The sequence below is a fragment of the Globicephala melas genome, chromosome 1 (assembly GCF_963455315.2).
Source record: "Globicephala melas chromosome 1, mGloMel1.2, whole genome shotgun sequence".
Lineage (NCBI taxonomy): Eukaryota > Metazoa > Chordata > Mammalia > Artiodactyla > Delphinidae > Globicephala > Globicephala melas.
This window is the reverse complement of record NC_083314.1, coordinates 45,596,029-45,623,143: the sequence shown is the minus strand read 5'-3', so window position 1 is coordinate 45,623,143 and position 27,115 is coordinate 45,596,029. Positions and strand designations below refer to the sequence as shown.

At 35.0% G+C, this 27,115-nt stretch overlaps 1 protein-coding gene across 6 annotated transcripts in view; it reads right to left on the bottom strand.

The window, feature by feature from the left end:
* Positions 1–26,842, bottom strand: part of EDEM3 (ER degradation enhancing alpha-mannosidase like protein 3) — a 96,595-nt gene extending 69,753 nt beyond the window's left edge. For all 6 annotated transcript variants that reach the window (XM_060295386.2, XM_060295384.1, XM_060295394.1 and 3 more), the window contains exons 1-6: positions 26,468–26,842; positions 21,900–21,945; positions 8,709–8,809; positions 8,137–8,176; positions 3,731–3,843; positions 2,611–2,764 (exon numbers count right to left, since the gene is read on the bottom strand). In XM_060295386.2, the coding sequence (XP_060151369.1) occupies positions 2,611–2,764; positions 3,731–3,843; positions 8,137–8,176; positions 8,709–8,809; positions 21,900–21,945; positions 26,468–26,628 (615 nt within the window). In that variant the 5' untranslated portion in view covers positions 26,629–26,842. The remainder of the gene's footprint in view (positions 1–2,610; positions 2,765–3,730; positions 3,844–8,136; positions 8,177–8,708; positions 8,810–21,899; positions 21,946–26,467) is intronic.
* Between the last annotated feature and the right edge of the window lie 273 nt (positions 26,843–27,115).

The following is a 27,115-nucleotide window of genomic DNA, read 5'->3' as shown; positions in this document are numbered from 1 at the left end:
AAACAACCTAAGTGTCCATCATCGGATGAATGGATAAAGAAGATGTGGCACATATATACAATGGAATATTACTCAGCAATAAAAAGAAACGAAATTGAGCTATTTGTAGTGAGGTGGATAGACCTAGAGTCTGTCATACAGAGTGAAGTAAGTCAGAAAGAGAAAGACAAATACCGTATGCTAACACATATATATGGAATTTAAGAAAAAAAAATGTCATGAAGAACCTAGGGGTAAGACAGGAATAAAGACACAGACCTACTGGAGAACGGACTTGAGGATATGGGGAGTGGGAAGGGTGAGCTGTGACAAAGCGAGAGAGAGGCATGGACATATATACACTACCAAACGTAAGGTAGATAGCTACTGGGAAGGAGCCGCATAGCACAGGGATATCAGCTCGGTGCTCTGTGACCACATGGAGGGGTGGGATAGGGAAGGTGGGAGGGAGGAAGATTCAAGAGGGAAGAGATATGGGAAAATATGTATACGTATAAGTGATTCACTTTGTTATAAAGCAGAAACTAACACACCGTTGTAAAGCAATTATACCCCAATAAAGATGTTAAAAAAAATAAAAATAGATAAATTGAGTTTCATAAAAAAAAAATTTTCTTGATACTTCAGAGGATAAGAAAATAATACAATTTTCTTTGTTTTACTATAGTGCTCTTAGTAGCTTCCGTTTCAATTTCTTGTCTGCTTCTCATGTTATGGCAAAAGTGAAGACATGCCAGTTTCTTCAAAATTCAGTGCCTCCATTTATAACAAAAACTAAATATATTTACTAAAAGTAAATTTAATTAAATAAACATCAGATGGTTTAAAATAACTTTGCTTTCAATTTTAATATGCTAAGAAAATAAAAAGATTAACAAGTTTAAATCACACTAATAAGCAAAGAAATTTCAAATTTTAAACCACACAAGCAAAGAAATTTCAAATTAGAACATGTTTCCATTTTTTTCCTCCTTATATTCGGAAAAGAATGATAATATACAGTGTGGGCAGCAGTACGACACATGCACTTTTACACAACACAGGAAGTATAAAAGTAGAACCTTTCTGGAGAGCAACTGATCAGTAAGTACACAAAGCCTTAAAAAGCTCTCCCTGTTTTATGACTTATTATTTCCTCTTCTAGTAATTTATCCTAAGGGAGAAATAAGTTAAAAAGATGTATATAAGGATATTCAAAGAAGAGCTGTTTAAAAATATCACAAACTAGAAATTCAAATAAGAAATTTAATACTAGTCTGTTTCTTAAAAAAAATAAAAAATGGTGTTGGTCACGATCCACTAAATCAATGGGTAAACGAATGAGCTGTGACCTCTCCGTTTGAAAAGCACGCTATATCATGCTGGATCTCCAGTCAGAGATTTCTTGATGGAGGAAATGAGTCTTATTTATATTGGTAGAGAAGTTACTCCAGCAAGCCAAAAGGCATGGAAATGAAAACAAAAACAAAAACAAAAAATCCCTAGGTGCTTTGGGGAACACAAATAGATTATTCTGGCTGAAATGGGACATTCATTTCATTGGAGTATGGGGTATGAAAGAACTTCAGAAAGAAAGTCTATTGTCAAACCATAAAGAAACCTGAAAGCTAAAGGACATTCAGTGCAACAGGCAGAGTCAGTAAAATTCTGAGAGTAGTGTAATTTGATAAAAGTTATGTTTTAGTAAGATTAATTTTTTAAGTCTCTGAAGCAAAAACCAGAGAGAAAAGAGTAAAATAGGTATTTATAATAGCTTAGGAATAAAATTATATTAGTTTCAACAAGCATAGCAGCAGTAAGAAGAGAAAAAAATTAATAGAGCTTGGTAATGGCTGAGGTGTCTGGCCTGGATAAGAGGGAAAGAGTAGTAGTGTTAATAAAGAATGAAATATACCAGGAGAGCGTTCTTTCCATCTCAATGGCTTCTTTCCCTCTGCCTTAAATATACAATTTTCTTAGGGAGAAAACAACAAAACTCCCTCAACTGACTCTGCTGCCAACTCTCTTTAACTACCAACATAGAGGAAATCTCAAAATGAGATTCCACCTACTTTGAATCCTTCTTCCCCCTTTATTCTGCCACATTATATCCTTCAAGGCTCTGTTTGCACCTAATTCTCCTAATGTTTGCTGGAACATCTCCTTTTGAAACTCTCTTTTTAGGAATTTATAATACCTTACACTACTTTGTGGTTCTCCTCCTCGGTCTCCGAACAATCTCCTTTTCACTGCTCTACTTCCTCCTCATTCCTCTCTGTTCTATATTCTCTCTATACCCTCTCCTCTGGAGAGTTAACACCTACTCTTACGCTTCCATATCTCCTGCACAAATAATTCTGTGCCCAAATTCCAGTCTGGCATCTGTTTCTTCCTTCTGCAGCATAATCTATTGTGTTATGCAATGACACATAAAAGGCTTTAACTAATCTAAATTCTCACACCATTCAAATGCAAACTAACTGAAATGTCAATATAAATTTCTTATATAGCTTGAAGAATTTTTTTTCCAGCCTCAAGCAGGTGAGGAACAATGGCTGGATCACAAAAATTGATTTTTTTACAATAGTGAAGAAGGATAAAAAGACTGCCATATTTTTCAGAATTACTTACTCTTGGATAAGGAAGGCCACTGGTAGTATTGAAAGCTGGTAAAAGTTTGTAACCCAATTGCTTTGCCATTTGGAGAAGTTCATCATTGTACCACTGCATGTACTCGCCTTTTTCTTTCAGCATGATGGCCAATGAGTGTCCACCCAAAAGACCCCTAAAATCACAGAGGTGAAACATTAGCCACATTGTACAGATACTTAAACATCATCACCTAAAAAGATGTGGGTATCTTATTATCAACAATTTAGAGTACATAAGCAAAGATCACAGAAGAACTTAACTTTTTCCCTAACTCTGGCTACTCATTTTGTGGCAAACCATATTACATAGCCAGTATTAAAAAAAAATAAAAATCAGATGTTTTATCTGTTGTAAAGTGTTTGGCATTCTTAAATACCTTAAATTTTCTTAAAATAAAAAACATCCTAGAAATCATTTATCTTAACAAATTTAACAGATTTGATTTTAAGAAATTTTAAATTTAATTATAGTATCATGAAATCTCTGACTCTTAGCATAACATTAAAAAAAAAACAACTCCCCACTCTGTATTAAATGTAATAGACTAATACACTCTGTGAAAAACTACAAAGCTATTTCTTAAATTTAACTGAAGAATAGATTCACTTTTTTTGAAAAAGGAAATGAGTTACAATAACACAAAAGTAACCATTAAATATAAAACTACATGTTGAAACGTGAATTAATAAATCCTGTAATTCCTGTGTTCCAAGAATATTTCAAACTGTTTAGTTCAAAGGTAATTCTATAAATTCAGTTTCATTTGGCTTGAAGAGGTGCTGCTTAAGGTTAGTAAACTAGATAATCTGGCGAAAAACCTGCGACGTAGCTAATACTCAAATATTCAACCTATAGTCAGTCATTTTTTAACAACAAACAAAGATTGCCTTTGATTTGAGTCTACAACTATTCCCAAAGCCTGTTGCTCTCTGTGCCTCATATAATGCAGGGTCATCCCACAGCCTCTGTGTTTTATAATACCCCAACTTTTATCTTTTAAACATAAGAAATTTCTTGCTTTATTACCATCAAGAAATAAAGAGTGTACCCTTGGCTTTTCTGTTATTAAAATTAGAGCTTTAGTGTCTCACATACTTACCCAAGAACTCTGATGTTTGTTTCAAAGACTGATACAACTACATCATTATCTAAATTAACATCTCTTAAAACTTTTCTCACCGCATCTTCAAATTCTTTAGTTTTATTTAATACCTAGGAGAAGAAAATTATTGAAAACAAAGTCTTTTTTGACCAAGACATAGAGAAATACCCTCAAAATGAGCTGCTAATAGCAAGTTAATACCTTAAGACTCTAAAAAGTAACACATACAAAAAACTTTTCTCTTAAACCTATTATAAAAATGTGATACTATCGAAAACTGAAAAAAATTAAATGCTTATTTATATTGCAAGGAATCTTTATTTAGACACATTTCTTTTTTTAGACACACTGAAATATCACTAGGACTTTAAAACAATCATCATCCGAACTGTTAGCTGGTGTGTATGACCCATGACTTAGAGCTACAAGAGGTGAGCTCTACTGGGATTTGGCTTCCAAGTCAAAACAAAACAAAACAAAAACCGCCCTATTCACCAAACATCATTTAAAAAGTTGCTTAGTCTCAGAAGAAAGCACATCCTTCAACTGATCCTAAATCATAACACCACTTGCCGTCTTCACCCCATGGATGCCGCAGCCCCTAACTAAGGAGGCAGTGCAATGTTGGGGTCAAGACCAAGCCCTGATTTGAATTGTGTTTCTTACTTCTATCTCTGAGCCTATTCCTTCATCTACAAAAAGAGGGAACACCTACTCTCATAGGTTTGTTTTCCTAAATGAGGTAATGTATGTAAAGTACTTTTAGTAGAGCACCTGACTTAGTTAAGTGCTTGATATCATTACTATTATTACCATTATTACCATAAGGGTCTACAATCCTAAGTTAAGAACTCTGGATGCTTGCAATGAGCTCCATGAAGGGAGGGTGGGGGGGGGGTGGGGTGGGGGGTCACTGTCATTACACAGGTTGCTTTAATTTTTCAGTCTAAATTAAGGCTGCACAAGTAGATGTTACTTAGATCCCAGGTCCATTAAAAGTGGTTTCCCTTTACTTGACTGTTTAATCTTTTTGTTTGATAATATTTTATAGTGCTTTCTCACTTGATTTGATACTTCACTAAAAATTCTAATTTAGGTATTAAACATTCCATAAGAGCGTCTGACTAAAATTCAAGTAAAATTTAGGGTAAGCCTTGAGTAAAATATAATACAAAACCTGATTTTAAATTGAGTGCTTTCCCTTCTTAATCTCAAAGTCCTCAAATTCTGCAGCCACAAATGCAGATGCGCACAGCCCTCTATCACTTCTAGAAGGAAACAAAACTGTTCTACTCACTCCTTACACACACACCCCTTCTTAGTATCATTTTGTTCATTTTATTCTTCCAAAGTCTATCTCCCGAGAACTGTTACCAAGAATAGTACCAACGCTATTTGTTTCAAAGGAGAATAAAAATGGGAAGAGAGTTGTTTGTCCATAATTAGCTAAAAATTCATTCTAACATCTCCATTAGCTGATGAGTTTCTTAAGCACCTAGCTGATAACAAAGAACAAATTCAGGTCTCTTCCCTTCCCCCATTATCTTTAATTTGTTCAATATCTTTCTTTCTGTAGATTTCATGGCCATGTTGAATTTAGTGGTAAATTTAAAGTTTTAGTGCTTGACTTCATTACAATCAATAGAAACTAGATGGCTAGAATTATGAACAAGAGTTTAAATTGAAAGATCAAACTTGACAAGAGAAGTTCTACTTTACATATTATGGTATGACCAAAATAAAAACAATAAGGTTGCATCCTGTCCCAAGTGATATGTCCTCTAAGATTTTCAAATAAACAAACCACAAATCAAAAAATGATCACAGGGGCTTCCCTGGTGGCACAGTGGTTGAGAATCTGCCTGCTAATGCAGGGGACACGGGTTCGAGCCCTGGTCTGGGAGGATCCCACATGTCGCAGAGCAACTAGGCCCGTGAGCCACAAATACTGAGCCTGCACGTCTGGAGACTGTGCTCCGCAACAAGAGAGGCCGCGATAGTGAGAGGCCCGCGCACCGTGATGAAGAGTGGCCCCCACTTGCCACAACTAGAGAAAGCCCTTGCACAGAAACGAAGACCCAACACAGCAAAAATTAATTAATTAATAAAATCCTATACCCAACATCTAAAAAAAAGATCACAAAGTAAATTAGAAATATTAATAGTTGTATTGATAAAATGTACAAGATAACTTTCCTTCTAAACGTAGGAAACAACTTCCAAACTACTTTAATTTCTTCTACTATTTCTGTTTAAATAGGTATCTATTGATAGATATCTTAGATATCTAATCTAGGTCCTTCTGAAGTGAAAACAGGGGCCCAGAGAAGCTAAATAATTTGGTCAAGGTCACATATCAATATTAGGTGATCACTTCTTGGTACTCCCGGCTACGAGGAGTTAGAACTCAAGTTACACCAAACATTACTGAAAGTGTGGTCCATGGACCAGCAGCAACAGCACCACCAAGTGGCAACTTACTAGAAACACATGTCCTTGGGCCCCATCTTCAGTCTACTGGATCACAATCTGCATTTTATTTTAGCAAGATCCCCAGATGACTTGTAGTACACTGAAGTTTAAAAAGCACTGCATTATTACACAGTGGTTCTCAAAGTTTAGCATACGTTAGAATCATCTGGAAGCTTGTTAAAAAAACAGACTGCTGGGCCGTACTCCCAGACTTTCTGATTCAATAATGTCTGGGATGAGGCCCTACAATTTGCATGTCTAACTAGCTGCCAAGTGATGCTGATGCTGGTGGTGCTGGAATCATATTTTGAGAACCAATGTCGAAGTGGTATAACTTCAAAGCAGAATAGAACCTTTATAATAATGGCTGCTCAATTAGAGACCAATAGGTTTCTAAATATAGGAAAGTTAGGCAGCCTAGAAACACATTTTCTCCTTCATTTCTGATAAAAATTTTAAAAACACAGAGAATATCTGAGGTCCATGTTCATAAAAATCAGTAAGAGCTTACAGAGAGATGATGGAGAACCTACTGTATATAAGGATAAAGCCAAGATGACAGTATGAGAAACAAACTTAAGTCCACCTATGGTCTTTCCTAATACACAGCTACTGCTCCTCACTCACCCTACCATATCAAGATTGAGCTGATGTGCATCATCCAGCTATACCTATAAATAAATAACACCACTTAGCTTCTCCCAGGGTGGTAATTTGTGCCTCCTGGGATACTTGTTTATCTTTTTCTCTTCTATTACAGCAGAACACTATACCAAAAATAAGACCACTAAACCAAAAATAAGGTACACAATATTCTCTCTCATTCTCATAGCCATTATAACATGGTTCACACATTCCTTTAATCTCTGAAAACTGAAGTCACAACTTTCAAAACCCTGATACAGCTAAAAAGGTCTAAACAACCACGGTCTTCTTAACAAAAAAGGTCTTCTCAACCATGGCTGAATTTTATAAGCAAGAAGAAGCTTTAGAGGAATAAATAATAATGCCCAGTCCCACTCCAGGAAAATTAAATCAGAGTAACTTGGGAGAGAAGTGTATTTTTTAAAACTTCACAGGTAATATTTCCAAGGTGCTGATATAGTTGACAGTCTCTGGTTAAAAAAGAAAAAGAAAAAAGAATCACCCAGTGAAAGAAGAATGTAGAATCAATACTGGGAAGAAAAGCCAGGTTCTGAAAAATTTCTGCCACCACAAAGGTTTTTTGTCCTTTTAAAAAAATATTAATCAATACTTCAGACATTAACTCAAAGTTGAGAACTATGCCTTAAGGAAAATCCTGAAACAAGCCTAATTTTTATACCATAAATGATCTGAGAGTGAAGAACTAGAAAGATACTACCTTTAGAAATCATGACATCTGGAATTCAATCATTCCCCTCTGCCATCACAAACTGTCCCCAACTAGAATTAATTTAAATGATTTTGTATCCCATGAGGTTTAAAAGGAGTGCCAAGTAGTGATCACTTGGTGCTAAAAATCACTTCTGATAAAAAATTTAATTTTTAATGAACATAACACATAAGAATTCTAATTTAACAATTTTAGTATGATTGTGGCACGTCTTTCTGGAACAAGAATATCAAGGGCATCTTCTAGAATTACTTTCTTCCAATATCATCAACCTCCTTGTCCAAAGGGAAACAACTTTCCTGATTAAGGGGCCATCACATAAACTGACAATACTTATAAATTATTTGAGTATCTCCATGATTCTACATAATTTCACTTGACATTCACATGACGTTATCAATTCAAGAGTGTGAAAGATTTATTTAGAAGCAAAGATCAAATCATCTTAAATTCTGAAGGCTTCTATTTCAGACTTACTGTGTAACGATTATATTCGTAATACTTGAGTGCACATATTAAGAAATACATAAAATAATTCAAGAAGAATCAAACCTACCACAAGAGTGTCCAAAGAATCAATCAGTGTCAGGGAAAATCTAAGAAACAAGTATAGTAAGATATACATTAGAATTCTGAATATCTTATCCATGAATGTATAAGCAGACATATCTACATCCTACTGACTGGAAGCTTCCATTAACTAGGACTTCCATGCATCTACAGTACCATGTAACTTGTAAAACACTGAAAGAACCTGAAAAGCCTTAACATCACATTTATGTTCAGCATAACTACATATCTTTCAAAATGAATAAAAATATTCATTAGCTCTTTTAAAAGCAAATAAAAATACTAAAGCATCAACATCTTATAACACATCAGTGACTTTATATACATTCTAAAAGTTACATCCATCTTAACAAACTACTCAACTTTTCACTGATCTAAGAGGTAAACTGATTAATATTTTAAAAAAGGTAACAGAAAGGAATAAAGGAACTTAATGTAATACTTAAAGCAGTCTTTGAAATTTAACCAATCCCCAGATATACAACTGTACACTGCCTCTGAGATGTCTTAAGACTTGGGAACTCTCAGATGCCTTGCCATTCCTTTGTTAATACTCACTTTCCCAAGGCATCATCAACATCACCCCGACTTGGCTCTTGGCCTCTAACTCGACCTCTGCAGGTCAAAGGCATGAGTTCATCAGCTGGGTACGCATGTTCCTGCAAGGAAAATCTCAGTGAGTCACTAAGGAAAACAAGAGAAAGCACCCACCATTTAGAGAACACAACTTTTCACAGGTTTGTTTTTTTTTAAGTAAAATAAAAGTTAATCAAAAATTCTACTATCCTTACAGTGTATGGAACCTTAAAAGAAAAAAAAACTTTTTAGCTATAAATACAATACATGCTTGGAAAAAAAATACAGGAAAATATTTCTTTGAAAATCTGACAATCCGTTTCCCCTCCACCCAATCTCACTCCCCAGAGATAATTACTGTTACAATTGGCATTTATCCTTCCAGATTTATCCACACACACTGAAATACACGCACATATATCACTGAAAAATTTCATTTACAAATAGGTACTCATGCCATATGCATACACTGTCCTAAAATTTGTTTACTTAAATCACTATGGGGTTTTCCATGCTGGAATTTTACAGATGTATTTTATTCTTTTTAATAACTGCAAAGTGATAATTTAATATTAGTTAGTATTATTGAGTACTTATGTTCTAAGCACTGTTCTATATACTTTATTTATCACACAACCCTCTGAAACAGATTCAATTATTTCCATTTTATAGATGAGAAAACTGAGGCCCAGAAAAGTTAAGTAAGCCTATGTTATGCAACTAGCAAATGATGGATCCAGAATTCAAACCTGGCAACCTGACTCCAGAGCCTATACACTTACTTCATAGTACTTGCTCCTCATATTCTATTCCAAAGAATGAATATGCTAAAATTTATTTATTTATTCCTCTATTGATGAATGTGCAGGTTGAACTCAATTTTTCACTGTATAAAAAATGCTTCAATAAACAGCTATATGCCCATGTCTTTTGTACATATACTTGTATTTCTATGGATTAAATCCCTAAAGCCAGACCCAATGGGTCGAAGGTATGGATATTTAATTTTTGATAGCTACTATCAAACTGAAGACACCGATTTACACTCCTACAATACTCTAACATAGGAGATGATCAATAGTTTACATTTTGCCAATAGCGTGGATAAAAAATGATATCTCAAGTTTCATTATTAATGAGGATAAATATCTTTTTGTATTAGCTATTGCTATTTCTTTTTGTATTAGCTATTGCTATTTCTTTTTTTGAAATGTCTGTTTATACCCTTTGTTCATTTTCTATTTCTATTGGTTCTATTTGTTCATTTTCTATTGGTTGTCTTATTAGCCAAGAGACTCCTTATACACTGTTATACACAGTAAGCATTTTTCTCCCGTCTTTCATTTGGCTTTTAACTTTGTTTATGGTACTTTTTACTTTAAGCTTTATATATGTAGTTATATCTATTAGTCTCTTTCTTCATAGTTTCTAAATTTCAGGTATGGTTAAGAAGGCTATGTTGAGTCTCTGAAAACAGTACTCTTATAATTTTATTTTTATTATGTCTAGATATTTACTCCACCTGGAATCTAATCTTGTTTATGATGTGAAATAGGGATGTAACTGTATTTGTTCCCCCAAATAGCCAATTTCTTACATACCACCTTTTAAAATATTCATCCTTTCCTTAATTGCTTGAAATACAGCTTATTAGTTCAAAAGTGTCTACACAAACATACAGTTGTGTAGCCTCTACTTTGTTCCACAAACCTACTTCCTGCTTCAAAACCATTATCTTAATCATTCTATCTTTGCAACATGCCTTGCTACTTGGTTAAGCAGTTCACTCCCCTCAATTATTTTCTTCTAAATTTTCTTAATGACTTTTTCAAGTTTACTCTTTTGGATAACTTTAAAATTTCCTTAAAATTCCACTGAGAGTTTAATTGGAAGAGCTTAAATTGGGGAGAATTGATATCTTTACCAATTAAATCTTCCAATCTAGGAATACTACATCAATGTATTAATTCAGATCTTCTTTTATGAATTCAGTTTCCTCATATAGGTCTCACATATTTCTTAATAGGTGCTTTTTTATTGAAATAGGTTGATGTACAAAATTATGTCAGTTTCAGATGTACAACAGTGATTCAACTAATAGGCACTTTATAGTCTGGCATACTATTGAATAGATTTTTTTAATGAATGATCATGACACAGTATTTCTAGTCTAGGTGATAATGAAGCACATGCAAGAATCCTCCCTCCTGTCTACTACACACAGTGAAATGTTGTATAAATTTTTAAAATTCTTTTTAATACATAGCTGAGCTTGAGAATGAGGAAAGAAATGTTCAAGTACTAAAACTGAATAGCTGAGTGTAGAAGGTGAAGCTGCACTGACCACAACATGGGCATTAGGAATAAAAAGACAGGCCTTAGTGGGAAATATGTTAATGCCCAAAGGGTATGAGATTTGATGCTGTTGGCCCTGCATGCATGGCCATAAGCCAGTGAAGTAGGTTCTTTAAGTTGGGTAGGTGCTTCAATGAAACTGGACTAGAATATCTCCACCTACTGGTTGAGGGTCTTAACAGAAAAGGAGGGAAATAAGAAAAACCTGCTGAAGTTTGTATTTTCTTCACCAGGGGAGTGTCCCTAAAAGATTCTTCTAAAATTAATAAAATGTGACTATGAGAAACATTTAGAAGCTAGAATCACTGTATTTACATATTTCAACTTTAGACAATATTTACTGACTACTTGACAAGAATAATAGGATTAATATACTCATACCTTTCCCCAATTAAACTCAGAATTTTTATCAATTATATTATTATAGGCAGTTTTCACTTTGCATGTTTTCACTATACACTTAAAAATTGAGATCCACAATTTACTTAAATAAACTCTCAAAAACATAGTTCAAATCTCAGGTACCACTGTATTATTAAGTAATTGCACAGAATGCAAACCTTGATGCTTGTTCTTCAATCCACAGATCACTATGTAAATAATCAGTGATCAATCACACAACTCCTTTCAAAGTGGAATTAGTGACTGATCACTGTGTATCTACTGTTTAGTTCACAGACAGCAAGCATGAAGTTATGTGCCTCCTTGTCACCTAGTGATAATCCTACATGACAGTTTGACAATTTATAAAAATAAACAATCAAAAGAGGAAATTAACCAATGAGGATGGAAGTTCACAAAGAAATGAAAAGTGATAACACTGTAAGTGAAATTCAAATTGAACATAAAAGGGGTTATAGAAGAAACAGCTGACCATGGAATGTTGATACTGCTGCCATTCAAACAGTATCTAGATATGCAGCCAGAGGAATTTAGTGAAGGCCAAATTATCCACGTAGATGAAAAAACTGGTTGTGACATAAAAGGATAAAGACATTGCAGAGGAAATATTGCCTGCAGAAAACTCCCCATTAAAGGAATTCCCAGAGATATTTCATGACACAGAGGGCAAAGGATAAAATTTTTGAAGCTGATCCAAATATTGAAATTTTTATACCTTCTATACAAGGTATAGCAGAGATGTATGGTCCATATCTTGAGTTATACAATGAGAAGAAGGCAAGCAAGGCAAGCACTGTTCTAACTTAGTGAAGTTTTTGCAAAGAAATAACATTTTAAATTTCAAAGTCTCTAATATTTTGAATTATGGTATACTAAATAATAGTTTCAGCTATTTAAAAAATTTCTCTGTACATTTATATTCATCAGAAAGAAAATTTTTAATGTTTGACAAAGATTTTAAAAGGTTTATAACATTTGTATTCTGGTCTGGAACTATAATTCCCACAGTTGCTAGTGTTAGAATTCTACTTAAATGGAGTCAACACACACCATTTTTCTTTGGCTTCTCCATTCTTGAGTTTTTATTTTGATTCATCTCTTGGTTGCCTGAACTTTGTTCTCATGTAAGTTATTTTTGTTTAGTTATTTTAAAATAGTGTCATCAGTACTGTTATTTTTCTGGTCCTTCTGGGTTAGGCTGGCTCTTGCCTTATACCTGAAGAACAATCTGAATGGTTATAAAATGCCTGCAACATATGTTCTTTGCTTCAGAAATTTGAAAATACTATTCCACAACCTTCTTGTTCATTAAGTATCACCTTGGCAAAGTTTCTAAGACTAGTCTGATCTTTTGTACCTTGAAGATGACTTGTTCCTCCTATACCTGTATGTCCACATGATTCTTAATTCTTAAAATTCAGCAAAAATATTCCTGATTCCCAATGTCCAACTCTATCCTACTGCCTCTCACTAAACTCGATTATCTAGATTCCAAACTCACAGCACATTAGCAGCAGAAAAACAGAACAGAGGTCAGGAACACTAAACACATGGTGAACACAAAGGGAAAGATCAAAAATAATTTTTTTAAATTAAAGGGCTTCCCTGGTGGTGCAGTGGTTAAGAATCCGCCTGCCGATGCGGGGGACACGGGTTCGAGCCCTGGTCCAGGAAGATCCCACATGCCACGGAGCACCTAGGCCCATGTGCCACAACTGCTGAGCCTGCACTCTAGAGCCCACGTGCCTAGAGCCCGTGCTCTGCAACAAGAGAAGCCACCACAATGAGAAGCCCGCACACCACAACGAGGAACAGCCCCCACTCGCCGCAACTAGAGAAAACCTGTGCGCAGCAACAAAGACCCAATGCAGCCAAAAATAAATTAATTAAAATTTTTTTAAAATTAAAGTAGACTAAATACAAAAAGCACCGCAGACTTCAATCCTTCAGGTATTTTAAAAAGTTTTGTGCTCTACAATGATTTATTTCCTGAGGAAAGGATTCCAGGCAACAAATGTTTTGATATAATTAGAATCCACATGCAGCTACTAAATTCTGAATTCAATATTTCATAATATTAATACTATATATATATTTTTAGTATAAATTCCTAATTACTTTTACATGTGTCTTTTAGATGTCAAGTTCCTAACTACTTTTTCAGTTAATTCCAATAGGACCGTGATTTATCAGAATGCACAATGTTTTTATTGCTTTATAGTTTTGTTTTTGTTTTTAACATCTTTATTGGAGTATAATTGCTTTACAATGGTGTGTTAGTTTCTGCTTTATAACAAAGTGAATCAGTTATACATATACATATGTTCCCGTATCTCCTCCCTCTTGCGTCTCCCTCCCACCCTCCCTATCCCACCTGCTTTACAGTTTTATATCTAACACATATAAACAACACTTAGAAGTAACTCAAGATAAGTAATATTTTTTAAAACTTGCTGATATATTTTGCAAGGTACTTTGTAAGAGATCATTCAAATGTTAATCTGATTGTAAAGAGCTCTTGACTTTTTAAACCGCTGCTTATAAAACTTAATACTACTACCTTTAGGGTTTTGCAAAACACTCACAAACATACACAAACACCTTTGTCTGAAATAAACTCAAACCCGAAGCTCATCCAGGTAAGAAAAATATTAATAGCAACTGCAAACCAGAATAATCAAATAAGGGAGTTTTGAACCAGGTGTAAAAATACTTTATGTCCCTGTTTCAACATTAACGATAGAAACAAAACCACAGCCTTTTCTTTGGGTTAACCACAAAGCTAACTACAGTTGGTTTGCATAAATTCAGAGAAATGCATACATGGCACATAAACAGCTGTATTACACTTCAAACATCCTGGCTATTTGAGGTTACAGTAATGCCTTCTCTTCACAATGTATTGCCAAGACAAAGGATAAGAAATTCATACTGCTATGACTCAAAGCCAGAAAAAAAAAAACCTTTAAAAATTATCACTCAAAATAAAACTCAGGTGATAAAAGAGTCCTATATCAATTAAGTAGAACAGGTGCCTAGCTAAAAGTAAGAGAAAAAACATAAAATAAAACAAAACATAGTAGACTCTCCACATCAGATTCTAAATTTACTGCCACTTTGATATAACTCTGCTTCAAAACACTCAAATCAAAGTGGCATCCAAAACTGACTTTTTAGTAAAACCAATTCCAAAAACTAGGCAAAGGGAAGAGACTTTATTCTACTAATAAGACAAAAGTATTATTTATAATAGTGAGTTATTGAAGATATCAAATCTATTTAATTTCCCATAAAGTTACATACATTTCAAATGGTTTATTCCAGATCCTTATTGTTAAACACCTCCCTCCTTGAGGCAGGTAAAGTATTCCTTCCTAAAATAAAAACTAAATGATACTTAATAAAAGATAGATGTATCATATATTGATAGCATATGCTAATTACTGATTGAACTTGCATAATTTCTCAGTTCTCTTTTCACTCCAAGTCAAATTTTCCTTTTTCCTTTTGTTCACTATTTATACTCACTTATTAAACCATTTTTCAGGTGTTAAGGATTCCATTTATCTAAACTATTAAATTATTAATACTTCTACATTGAACATATGATCCTTGGAGGTAACATATTTTCTGGAATGTTTCTCAGCGCTGAGGAGAAATAAGTAACAAAACTGCAGTTGTCTCATAAAATTTTAAATTAATCACAACAGAGTAGAGTGTTAGCATGCTTTAAAAGTTTCTAATCAAAATACGATGAGAACAAAAGTTTCCAAATTCTTCAATATATGTTAATCAATTTGGTTTTGATCAATGATAAAGTTAATTGAACTTATGAAATAATATTATATGAAATAAATAAATGATAATAACTAATGTTATAATGAAATAAAGTCCTGTTACCAACAGATTGTTTTAGGAAGATTGTTATCAATAATGCAGAAAAAGCATTTGGCATAATTCAATAAATACCCTGTGATGATGAAAATTCTCAGCAAACTAGAAATAGAAAGGAACTTAATATAGAGCATCTATGAAAAACCTACAGCCAACATCATACTTAACAGTGAAAGGCTAACTGCTTTCTCCATAAGATTAGGAATGAGACAAGGATCTCACCACTTCTTTTCAACATAATACTGTAAGTACTAGCCACTGCTATAATAAGAAATAAAAGGCACATAGTTTGGAGGAAGGAAGAACGAAAAGTCTTTGTTTGCAGATGACATGATTGACCATGTGGGAAATCCTAAGGAATCTACCAAAAAAGCTACTAGAAATAAGTGAATTTAGCAAGGATCTAAGGTTATCAGAAAAAAGTTGTATTTCTGTATAACATGGACAATTGGAAATTAAAATTTGAAAAACTACCATTTACAATTGCATTAAAAATGTGAAATAATTATGAATAAATTTAACAAAAGATGTGCAAGACCTGTACACTGGAAAGTACAAACCATTGCTAACATTAAGAACTAAATAAATGGACAGAGACATCATATTCATGGATTGAAAGACTTGATACTGTTAAGAAGTCAATCTCTCCAAATTGATCTATAGATTTCAACATAATCCCAATCAATAGCTCAATAGGCTTTTTTTTGTAGAAACTGACAACGTGATTCTAAAATTTACATGGAAATACAAAGAACCTAAAATACTCAAAACAATTTTGAAAAAGAACAAAGCTGAAAGACTTACATTGCCTGATTTCAGGACTTAATATCACGTAACTCAAGACAGGGTGATATTGATGTACAAATAGATATTTACCAGTGGAAAAAAATACAGAGTCTACAAACAGATCCATGCATATACAGCTAATTGATTTTACAAAGGTGCCAAAGTAATTCAGTGGGGCAAGGAAATACTTTTTTCAACAAATAGTGCTGGAATAATTGGATATCCACATAGAAAAAATATATACATAAAGAAACCTTTACCTCACATCATATATACAAACATTAACTCAAAATGGGTAATAGATCTCATTGAAAAAGCTAAAATTATAAAACAGCTAGAAGAAAACAAGAAAATCTTTGTGACCCTGGGCTAGGCAAATATTTTTTTAGGTAGGCTATAAAAGAGATGAATCATAAAAGAAAAAGGATAAATTGGACTTGGTCACAATTTAAAACATTTGCACTTCAAAAGACATTAAGAAATTAAAAGGCAAAGTACAGATGGGGAGAAAATACCTGCAAAACACATATGTGATAAAGGACTGATATCCAGAAAATATATATCTCTTATGACTCAGTTATAACAGGACAAATGACCTGATTTTAAAATGGCAAGAGATCTGAACAGATGTTTAACCAAAAAAAGATTTACTAAGCACATGGAAAGATTTTCAACATCATTAGTCATCAGAAAAAAATCAAATTAAAATCACAACAAAATACCACTACACACCCACTAGAATGGCTAAAATTAAAAAGACTGAAAATACATAGTGTTGGAGAAGGTGTGGAGCAACTAAAATTCTTATAATTGCTTGTGTGGAATGCAAAATGTTACAGTCACTTTAAAAAGTTTGGCAGTTTCTTATAAAAAGTTAAACTTAACCTTCCCATATGACCTAGCAATCCCATTCCTAAGTATGAAAATGTATGTCCACATAAAAATTTGCATTCACAGGTTCACAGCAGTCTTTTAGTAATAGCCAAAGACCAGAAACAAGCTAAATATTTATCAACTGGTGAATGAATAAATAAACTGTGTTCTATCAAATCAACGAATACTACTGAGCAATAAATAGGAACTACAATACCTCCAACAACATGGACAAATCTCAAAAACAGCACGCTACAGGAAAGAATGTGAACCAAAACACTACATACATATTTTAAGATGCCACTGATATGAAATCCTAGAAAAGGGAAAACTAGTGACAAAGAGCCAATCACAATGGTTGCTAGAGGTCAGAGGTGGAGAAAAGGAACTGACTGCATAGGAGCATGAGGAAGCTTTTTGGGGTGATGGAAATGTTCTAGCTCATAAATGTGGTGGTGGTTAAACAACTATATACAACTGTCTGACTCAGAACCATGCATTTGAAATTGGAAATCTTTTTCTCTATAAATTCTACCTAAATAAATAGAAAGACCTGGTTCTATTAAAATCCTACATGGAGTATCAGAGTGTGATTTAAAAAAACAAAAACTATGAGAGGATACTAGAGAATTTCTTAAGTCATTTTGGCAGATTTTTAGGATGTTCTATAAGTAGAGGCCAAGGAACAATGGTTAATAAAAGGTAGTCCTACAATCGTCTATGCAAAAAAATGTACATACATTTATATCTTCCCTCCTCCCAACTATTAATATCACTTCTAAACTACTTTATTTACAGAAGTACTCTTTTTGATGAAGAAACTATCAAAAAGAAACATTAGGTACACAGTTTCAAAAAGGAAATATGAAAGAGTTCTAGAGATGGATTGTGATATTTACACAACAATGTGAATGTAATTAATGCCATAGGACTGTACACTTAAAACCGGTTAAAATGGTAAATTTTATGTTATGTATATTTTACCACAATAAAAAATGTTTTTAAAAAATTAGAAAAAAAATAATTCTAAGAAAACTTACATAAATCTAGAAATCCACAAGAAAGTTACATTTTAAAACAGTTCCTTTTATTTAAATGATAAAGACTGATCTCTTTCTCTGAACTGTGCACTCACAAAATCAAGCTTAAAAGTGGTTATTGGTATGATGCTACTAGTTAAAGGAAACTGTGCTTACCAACGATTTTAGAGTTTATTTATAATGTTTAGGGCTCTACCAAAGTAGTTTCTGCTTATAACAGTGAATAATTGAGTTATCTACAGTAGACAGGAAAAACATTACAAGACAAAGATCAGATCAGAGAGCTCAGATCCAAAATGGTTATTTGGTGGCCTAAATACATTTATTTTGTCATCTAAATTAATCTGCAAACAGACCTCAGTACAAATACTAAAAACATGCTAATAGAAGCCCTAAAGTAGCTGTGGTCTAAGGTATTTACCTTACTCAAGAACTGCCAAAACAAACATCTAATTTCATGCTATTTGGGGAAAAGAGAAAGCCATCTGTGCAATTCATTGTGGATAAACTGCAGTCTAATTGGGGCTAGAGATCTGTCAAGTACAGTTGTTACGATTGTCGGTACTTATGCTATTAATTGATAAAATCAGAAAATTCCTGGATGTAACACCAAGAGATGGTAGAGATGCAGTAATCTACCTAAGGCTGGCAGGGCACTGTTATTGAAAAACAGCATTAATAGAACCTGGGGAGTCATTAAAAAAAAAAAAGCTCAAAGGCTGCATGCCTAGAACAAGGCAAGAATGAGTGTGTTTGAAGAAAGTTCTATGCACAATCTGGGGAATGAGTTCTGAGTTAAAGCCTCGACAAATTTTAGGAGGGCAATTTCAATCTCAGGTAGAGAATGAATTACTAGTAGCAGTGATGGTAGCAGCAGCAGTTGGTAGCAGTAAACTCTTACACAGTGCTTCCTATTTGCTGGACACAAGTTCTAAGCACTTTAATTGTATTAACTTGTTTAATCCTTACAACAACATTGTGAGGCAGGTGAACCATTGTAGAGAGATGAAGAAATAGGTTCAGGGAGATTTGGTAACTTTCCCATTGTAACCCAGCTGGTAGGTGGCAGAGCCACCTCAGGGTGTCCTGCTTCATTTCCAGAGTTCTTGCTCTTAATCTTTGGAAAATAACAGTGTTTTCCCGGGAACCAAGAAAGTTAAAAGGAATTGCTGTAATTGTATACTAGACTGGAGAGAAATATTTTTAAAAACTAGTAAGAAATGAAAAGTTTTCAACATTTATTAAATGCCTACCATGTGCCAGGCATTTTACATTTTAGCATACTAGGCAACTGACTACACCAAAGTAAACAGAGTTATAGATCCCCAAATTTACCATTAACTTGTATTTTTAATAAAATTTACTAAATGATTTCTTTGATTTTAAAAGGCAAAGATATATCACAATAATCAAATGCAAAAAAAAAATCTGATTACACCTTCACAAGAATTCAATTCAGTTCTTTCAAAACCAAAAAACCAAAACATAAGACATTTATGTACCAGGCATGATGCTAGCTAGGCACAGGCACAGAAGATGAATTTATTAAAAATTAAAGAAAATGGTCTCTTGTTCTCAAAAATCCTAGAATCTACAATAATCCTTTGTACTTATCCCCATTTTACATAGGAAGACACTGCTCAGGGGGATTAAATGATCTGTTTAGGGTCCAAGCTAAATAGCTGAGATAGGATTTGAACTCAAACCCGTCTCACTATAAAACCTATATACACTTTTACTCTACAGCAAGCTAACAGTGTTTCTGAGTATAGGAACTAGAAAAAATTTTCAGCTGACTTTATATAACAAGTACAGGGCACCTGGTCTCTGTTTAATATTTTAGAACTGTTTCATGTTAGTTGAGAACTTGAAAAGGGGAAGTGTGAATTCTAGACTAAATCTTGGGTTACAAACCTCACATAAATTGAGTATAGCACAAGCACATTGCAAGAGTCACTCATGTTGTAAAACAGTTGAATATTTTAAAATACATATTGCAGTAGACTGCAGATGGGTGTGACTTCACTGGAAAAATGGAGAGGGGTGTTAATTCCAGGAGTTTCCAGTCTTTGGAATTGAAATCCCTCTCTTTTAGATCTTGTAGGCAGGTAGGTATAATAGAAAGTTACCCAGTTAGGGTCCAATAAATAGGAATTGGACCAGGAAGTCCTCTGAGGGCTGCCCTTGGTAGCTGCTCTGTCAGAAACCCATTTCTATAGTAGGAAAAAATGTACTGATATAACTTTCAGCTGTTTACCTAATAAGGAACAAGATGTTAAAGATACCGTGCTTTACAAAGAGAGGACCCTATTCAGAGTGAGATGTATTGAATTAATCCAGCTGTACACCACTGCATTCAACTTTGGAACGAAAAGTACGCATTTATGACATGGCTTAGGTTTGAGGGTGTATCCTGGACCCACTTGGCCGCCTTAAAACTACTAGCTTAGGTTTGTTAAATTATGCTTTGCCCGAACTGAATTAACCAGGGATAAATGATTTTGAAAGAAATGTTAAGGGAATGGCTGAGTCTTGAGAAATGAATTCAAAACTGTGTTTTCAACATGGTTAAAAATACCTGAAACTTCATCTCCATCATGTCCTAAAAACATTTAAGAACTCAGTATGTACTCTTAAAAACTGTACAGTATAAAAGGGAATAAGAATTATCAAATATAAGACATGTTTAAAAAATACAAAAATGCATAAAAGCATATGTACTTACATGTTCATAAAGATAATGTCAATATATAAAGATTTTTGGGTAACAGAAAAATAGACTCAGAATCAGTTGAAAAATTCTTAAAGCAGAATCAATTAAAGTTAGTTCTCTGCCAAATTTTTCCCAACTACATTTTATAGGCCTTAATCATAAAAGAAGATCTGCTGACATAACAAGGCTTAAGAAGTAATTCTCAGAATAATTTGATTAAACTCTTCAAAATTATTACACAAATTTACATGTAAAATTATGTCTTGAACTCTAAAATTTGCTGGCTAGTTATCTTTTAAAAATTATTAGCACTATGTTTTTGCAGTTTAAGATCATTTTATTGAGTGGCAAGAGGTGGCCAGGGCGGGGGAGCAGCTACAGATGTCCTTCCCCACCTCCTACCCCTGTACTATAGGGGGATTAAATTTTTAATTGTGGTTCAAAACATGTAACAGAAAATTTACCATCTTTAAGTGTAAGTTTAGCAGCGTTAAGTATATTCACCATGGCGCAACAGGTCTCCAGAACTTTTTCATCTTGTAAAACTGAACTTGCTACTTCATCTCAAGTGAGCACTAAGACATTTTAAAACAATATGGATCAGCATATCTAGAAAGCAAAATATATTCAAATCAAGGCATACTATGAGGATATAATTTGGACAGAAACTAGGTGACAGTTTGACTCTCTTAAGCAATTGTTTTTTTCAGAGTGAATAAAGTAATTTTGTAAATAGTTTTTTTTTTAATTAAGAGAATCATTTTCCTTAAGGCCAGAGATAACATCTTATTCATGTTTACATCCACCTTAACTATATATTTAATAAACACTGTTGATAGCATCAAAGGAAACTATTTAAATACAAAGTTTCATAATCTAATTCAATTTATTCTTACCTATTCAATAAATTGGTTCTCTAAGAACCAATATCAGGAATACTCTGTTAGCCTATGTTTGTACTATTTTTTAAAAACTTCCTTTAAAAAAATTAATAACAATTTTTTAAAGGAAATAAAACTTATTAATTCAGGTTTTAAAATTCCCAGTTGACTGTGCTCACATAATAATCAGCTCTCATAAATAGTATATAAAGATAAGCTTTCTACTTACCATGTAGTTACCGTAAGCATGATCAAACATTTCCAGTACTTGATTCCTAATTTTAAAAGAGCAGAAATGGGAAAAAGTTAAGTATATTCTATTTATTGTCTTTCAAAAAGTTAATGCTCCTTCATAAACTTATACCAATAAAAAACAAAAGAAAAATTTAGTTAGGAAGGAACATAAAAAGGGTCAGGAAATACACCTATGTTAGTAGACAAGCTTTCATGAATCACGCAGAGATGAGCCAAAGTTTTCCTATTCTAGCAATTTATGTAAAAGTCATTTTATAATATTTCCTAAGAAAACTGCTGAATGATACATGCCATGCAGAGAGAAGAAAATCTGATGATGAAAAACAATTACCTCTTAACAAGATTATTTAACATAAATGTCTTGAAAGGGGAAAATATTGAAGAGACCCCAAAGAAATAATTGTTACCATTTATTGCTTATACTATACATTCTACCAAAAGAAAGGGGTTGGTGTGTGTATTGCTATGAAATAACGATACTCTATGAAGACTCTGCCTTTCCCCTTAAATGAATAAGATCACTAATGCCTAGTTTAACACATTTCTGTTAATGTTTGTCGTATTTCCAAAAGATACATTTTATGATGTACCTTTGGCTCCTTTAAAAAACTCTGTCAAAAGTCAAATAAACAATATTCACCCCTGATACGAGAAAACTAATCCTCGAAAAGAGATCTGTGTATTTTGGCTAACTCTGTTTCTCAAAATCCCCAAAATGACTGTGTAAAATGTAAATTTCTGATCCCCACACCAGATTTACTAAGTCAAAACCTCCAAAATTGGGACCAAGGAATCAGTCTTTCAATTAAACACTCAAACTGGGGGAGTGAGGGTTATAGGAAAAACTGCAAAAAATGTTATGGCCAGGAAAGGCCAAGTCTCTCAATAATTAGCAGAAGAAAAATATTTTAGTAATCTTTTATTAATTCTTACTATTATTCCCAAAGTTCCAATCACTAATGGCAAGAATTGAAGAGAATATTAAGAGACTATTAAATATTAAAGTATATTTTTACTTTACCTCCGGTTATATTGCAATTATCATTTTAAAAATTGTAATCATGGATGATGAAATGCTGGTAATAATATAGCTAGCAGACAGAAAAGGACTTATTTCCAGATCCTGGCTATAATAACCAGCCGAATCAAGTACACTCAAACTTGTGAACTGAACAAGCTAAGTCCTGACAACTTTTTACAAATAATAATCATTTAAAAACACCTAATCATTAACAAGGTGATAAGTCACTTTGCCAAAACACTAATTCTTTATATGTTTATATGTATGATAGAATATGGATCAAGTTATCTCAGAAAATTACAGAGTATCTCAAAAAATCCTTCTAGACTTTTTTTTTATTATATTGCAGGTGATAAAGAGCTCTCAAATTAGCTAATAAACAAACAAAAAAAAGGAGCTAAATTTTCCCTTCAAGCACTGATATCAATAAATGGAATATGGAAATTCTTTTTTCCTTCCCCTGAAACAGAATACAAAATTATTGTCAAGAAGTAAATTTCTGTAACTGGTAATAGTAGTGCCTAGACACGTGTATTACAGGTAACATAAGCTTTAACTTGTGAACCCAACTTTGCAAGCATTCAAGCTTCAAGACTATGAATAAATCACGACTGCAAACAAGGACACATTATTTTCCAATCCTTACACTTATGTAGAACATGATCATCAAATTTCACAACAAATACTTCAAAGTGGAGGTATTTAATATCCAGTTGAGCTCTCTCTCTTTCCTAATTATACATATAAGTCCTAACACTCATTTAAATACAGAATGGTAGAATAATTACTATATTATACAGAGATTTTTTTTTCTATAAGGTTTTATATCTATTCAACAACTGGATAAAAATGTATTGGAAATTAGATCTATAAATCAGCTTTTTCTATAGTTACATTGCTTGCCAACATGCTACAGAAATTGAACTGTTTTATACTTCATTTTTTAAGTAAAAACATTAACAACTTTTGTAACATTTAAAAAACAAAAAATGAATTCCAGGAAGTATAAGACTACATATAACCAGGTAAATAATTCCATAAACTATAAACTGCAAGCAACCGAGCAATTGCTATTACTATTCATGATAATTTCAGTCTTTATCATCAGTTTAGTTTGGGCGGGGGGTAGGGAAAGGGATAGGCATTTTCTGTTTTTTATCATAAATCATTATTTGGATTTTCAAAAAAAATTGTACAGGTAAACCTAATAAATCATAGTTTTGTTTCCTGAAAATTCCTGGATGAGAAAGCAGTCAAGCAATGTGTATTTGTGGTTTGTAGCTATAGACTCTTATTCTACTCTTACCCTAGAGTAAGGCAATCTAAATTAACAAGCCTAAATAACTGTAACTTCACTTTCATAAATGATCTCAAAATTTGAGCTGAAATCTCAAGCCAATTTGGTTGGAGCTCTACAGTTAAAAACTTATTTTGGTCAAAAATGAGTTATCCAATGACTTTTCTTCAAACAAACATTTTTAACAAAAAAAGGAGAAAGGGGAGTCGTGATCAAATAAAAATACTTGCTGTCCTTAACAGACTTGAAGCTTCTCTCTCCAAGTCTTATAGAAGTGTAGCAGAGTGGAGTGAGCACAGGCTCTGAAGTCATACAGACCCGGGTTTGAATACTGGCTCCACCATTTACTTAGCTCTGTAACGTTGAACAAGTCAACCTTGAGTCTCAATTTCCTCATCTGCAAAATGGGGATCGCATCCACCTCATTAAGAAGTAGAGAGGATTACAGAGATAGTATATGTGAAGTGCCTGGCACAGAGTAGGGTATTCAGTAAAGCAGTTATCAGTGATACATTAAATTCACAAAGAGAAAATTTAAGACACTTATTAGAGTTTACTGGTAATTTTGTTTTGATAACTGACACTTTAAATTTTCCAACAAGTGTCTTTTATTGCTGTTTTATTTAAAAACTAAGACGGGCTTCCCTGGTGGCGCAGTGGTTGAGAGTCCGCCTGCCGATGCAGGGGACACGGGTTCGTGCCCCTGTCCGGGAAGATCCCACATGCCGCGGAGCGGCTGGGCCCGTGAGCCATGGCCGCTGAGCCTGCGCGTCCGGAGCCTGTGCTCCGCAGCGGGAGAGGCCACAACAGCGAGAGGCCCGCGTACCGCAAAAAAAAAAAAAAAAAAAAAACTAAGACAAGACTCTTGCAACAATTTAAACAATATGGAAGTCTGTATATGTCGATAAAATAAAACCTGATGGTTTGACCTCACCTCCATTGTAACTCTGGGAGGTAGTCATCTTCCCATGTTTTTCTGAGCTTAAGCAATTTCTTTTCCGTTTTTTTGTTTTTTTTTTAAACATGGGATACTACATATAGTATTCTACAGCTTACATCTTTTTGGCCTTGGGAGTATATTCTGGGTAGCCTTCCGACGACCTAACTCCTCCTTAATATCTGAATATTATTCCGTAATATGGATGCTCCAAGGAACAGCTCTGTTCTTTCAAAATGCAAATCCCTGTACACCTATCTCTACTTTAATAGTGCTTTTATTTCTGTAGGATAGATTCCCTGAGATGGGATTAATGAATCAAAGAATACATACAATTTAAATTTTAGGAGACTGTCAATAAATTACAGCAATTTACACTCCCACCAAGTTTCTTCTCACACCTCAACTATCCAGTCAGTACTCCATCCATGTATTGTGTTTTGTATTTACCAGCCTGATGGCAAAAAACCCAGCTATTTCATTGTTCTAGTCTGCATCTCTCACATTTATGAGGTTGAGTAACTTCATGTTTATTGACCATTTGCATTTCCTCTTGTGTGAATTAACTCTTCACGCCCTTTGCCCATTTTCTACTGGTTCTTGGCTTTTTCCTTATTCATTTGTGGGACCTGGTGTGTATTAGGAACACTTACTCTAAATTAAATGCTGTACATATAACGGATGATTTTATGACTTTCAAGACTGATAAAACTACTTTGAGTAAAGTGAATAGGTATATTTAATTGAGGCTTTTGAATACTACCATCAAATATTGTTCTACTATGAAAATGCAGTGCAAGGAAATGGTAAAATGTGTAAAGTTCAAGTTCCAATGAACGCCCCCTATTCCGTAACAGGTGTAAACATGATTTCCTTAACTGCTGTGAGATCAGCAACATTTCCCACCTGGGAGCTCACTTGTGCAAGAAATCTAACCACGTCTCTGATGAAAGGCAACCTCGGAACTCTCGCGCGCAGGGAAACGGTGTGTAGCCCCCTTCACGGGCCAGTGACATGGCAGCCGCGTTGACACACCGCGGCTGGCCTTAAGGAGCCTGCACGTGTCACAGACGGCCCGGGCGACACCCCGACAGTCCCGCGAGGTAGCATCGCGGGCGGCGACCCCCACTTTCCCGGACCCTGTCCACCCCGCCAGGGTTCTTTCGAGGCAACAGCCGTCCCAATCGCGACAGGAGAGGCCACTGGGCGCCCGGGTCGCAATGACAGGCACCTCGCCCGTGGTCAGCCTCACGAGGAAACCCACCCCAGGCTTCCAAGCACCCTTACCCAAGCTTCTGTTTCTCCTCCCTACTCATGGGCGAGGCCCCCGCCGTCCACACGGACGTGGCCGACACCAGGCAGAGCGCGGCCGTCGCCGCCACCAGGCTCCATGGCGCTCGCTGGGGGACCGAGTACCCAAAGCCCCGGCCGCCGCCGGCTTCGCTCATGGCCCCGCGGTTCCGCGCACGCGCAGCTGCTACGCCCGGCCGGTGGGACACATTGCCGGACGCCGGTGGCAAAGGAGCTGCGAGCCGTGTCGAGGCCGGGATGCGGAGGAACGCGAGCGGCCGCCGTCGCCGAGCTGCTTCCCGAAGCCACTGAGCCGGTCCCCAGCGCCAGCGCTGCCACCGCCCTCCGCTCTCAGCAGCCCAGAGCGCCTCCCCCAGCTTTCCGGTGTCGTAGTCTAGGAAACCACCTCCCCAAACGCTACTTCCGGGTAGGGCCCAAGACGCTGAGCCTCAAGGCCAATGGGGGCCGGATCGGAGAGGGGCTGGCCCGGGGGAAAGGAGAGAGCATTGGCTGGGAGAAGTGAGACGTGGACAAAAGGCGGGACCGGGGAGGGACCTTTCGCCTCGGCCATCCTCCGACCCGTGAACTTGAGGCCTGAAAACTACCGCTCCCAGCGTGCACTGCTTCCTCCGCGGCTCTCTCGCA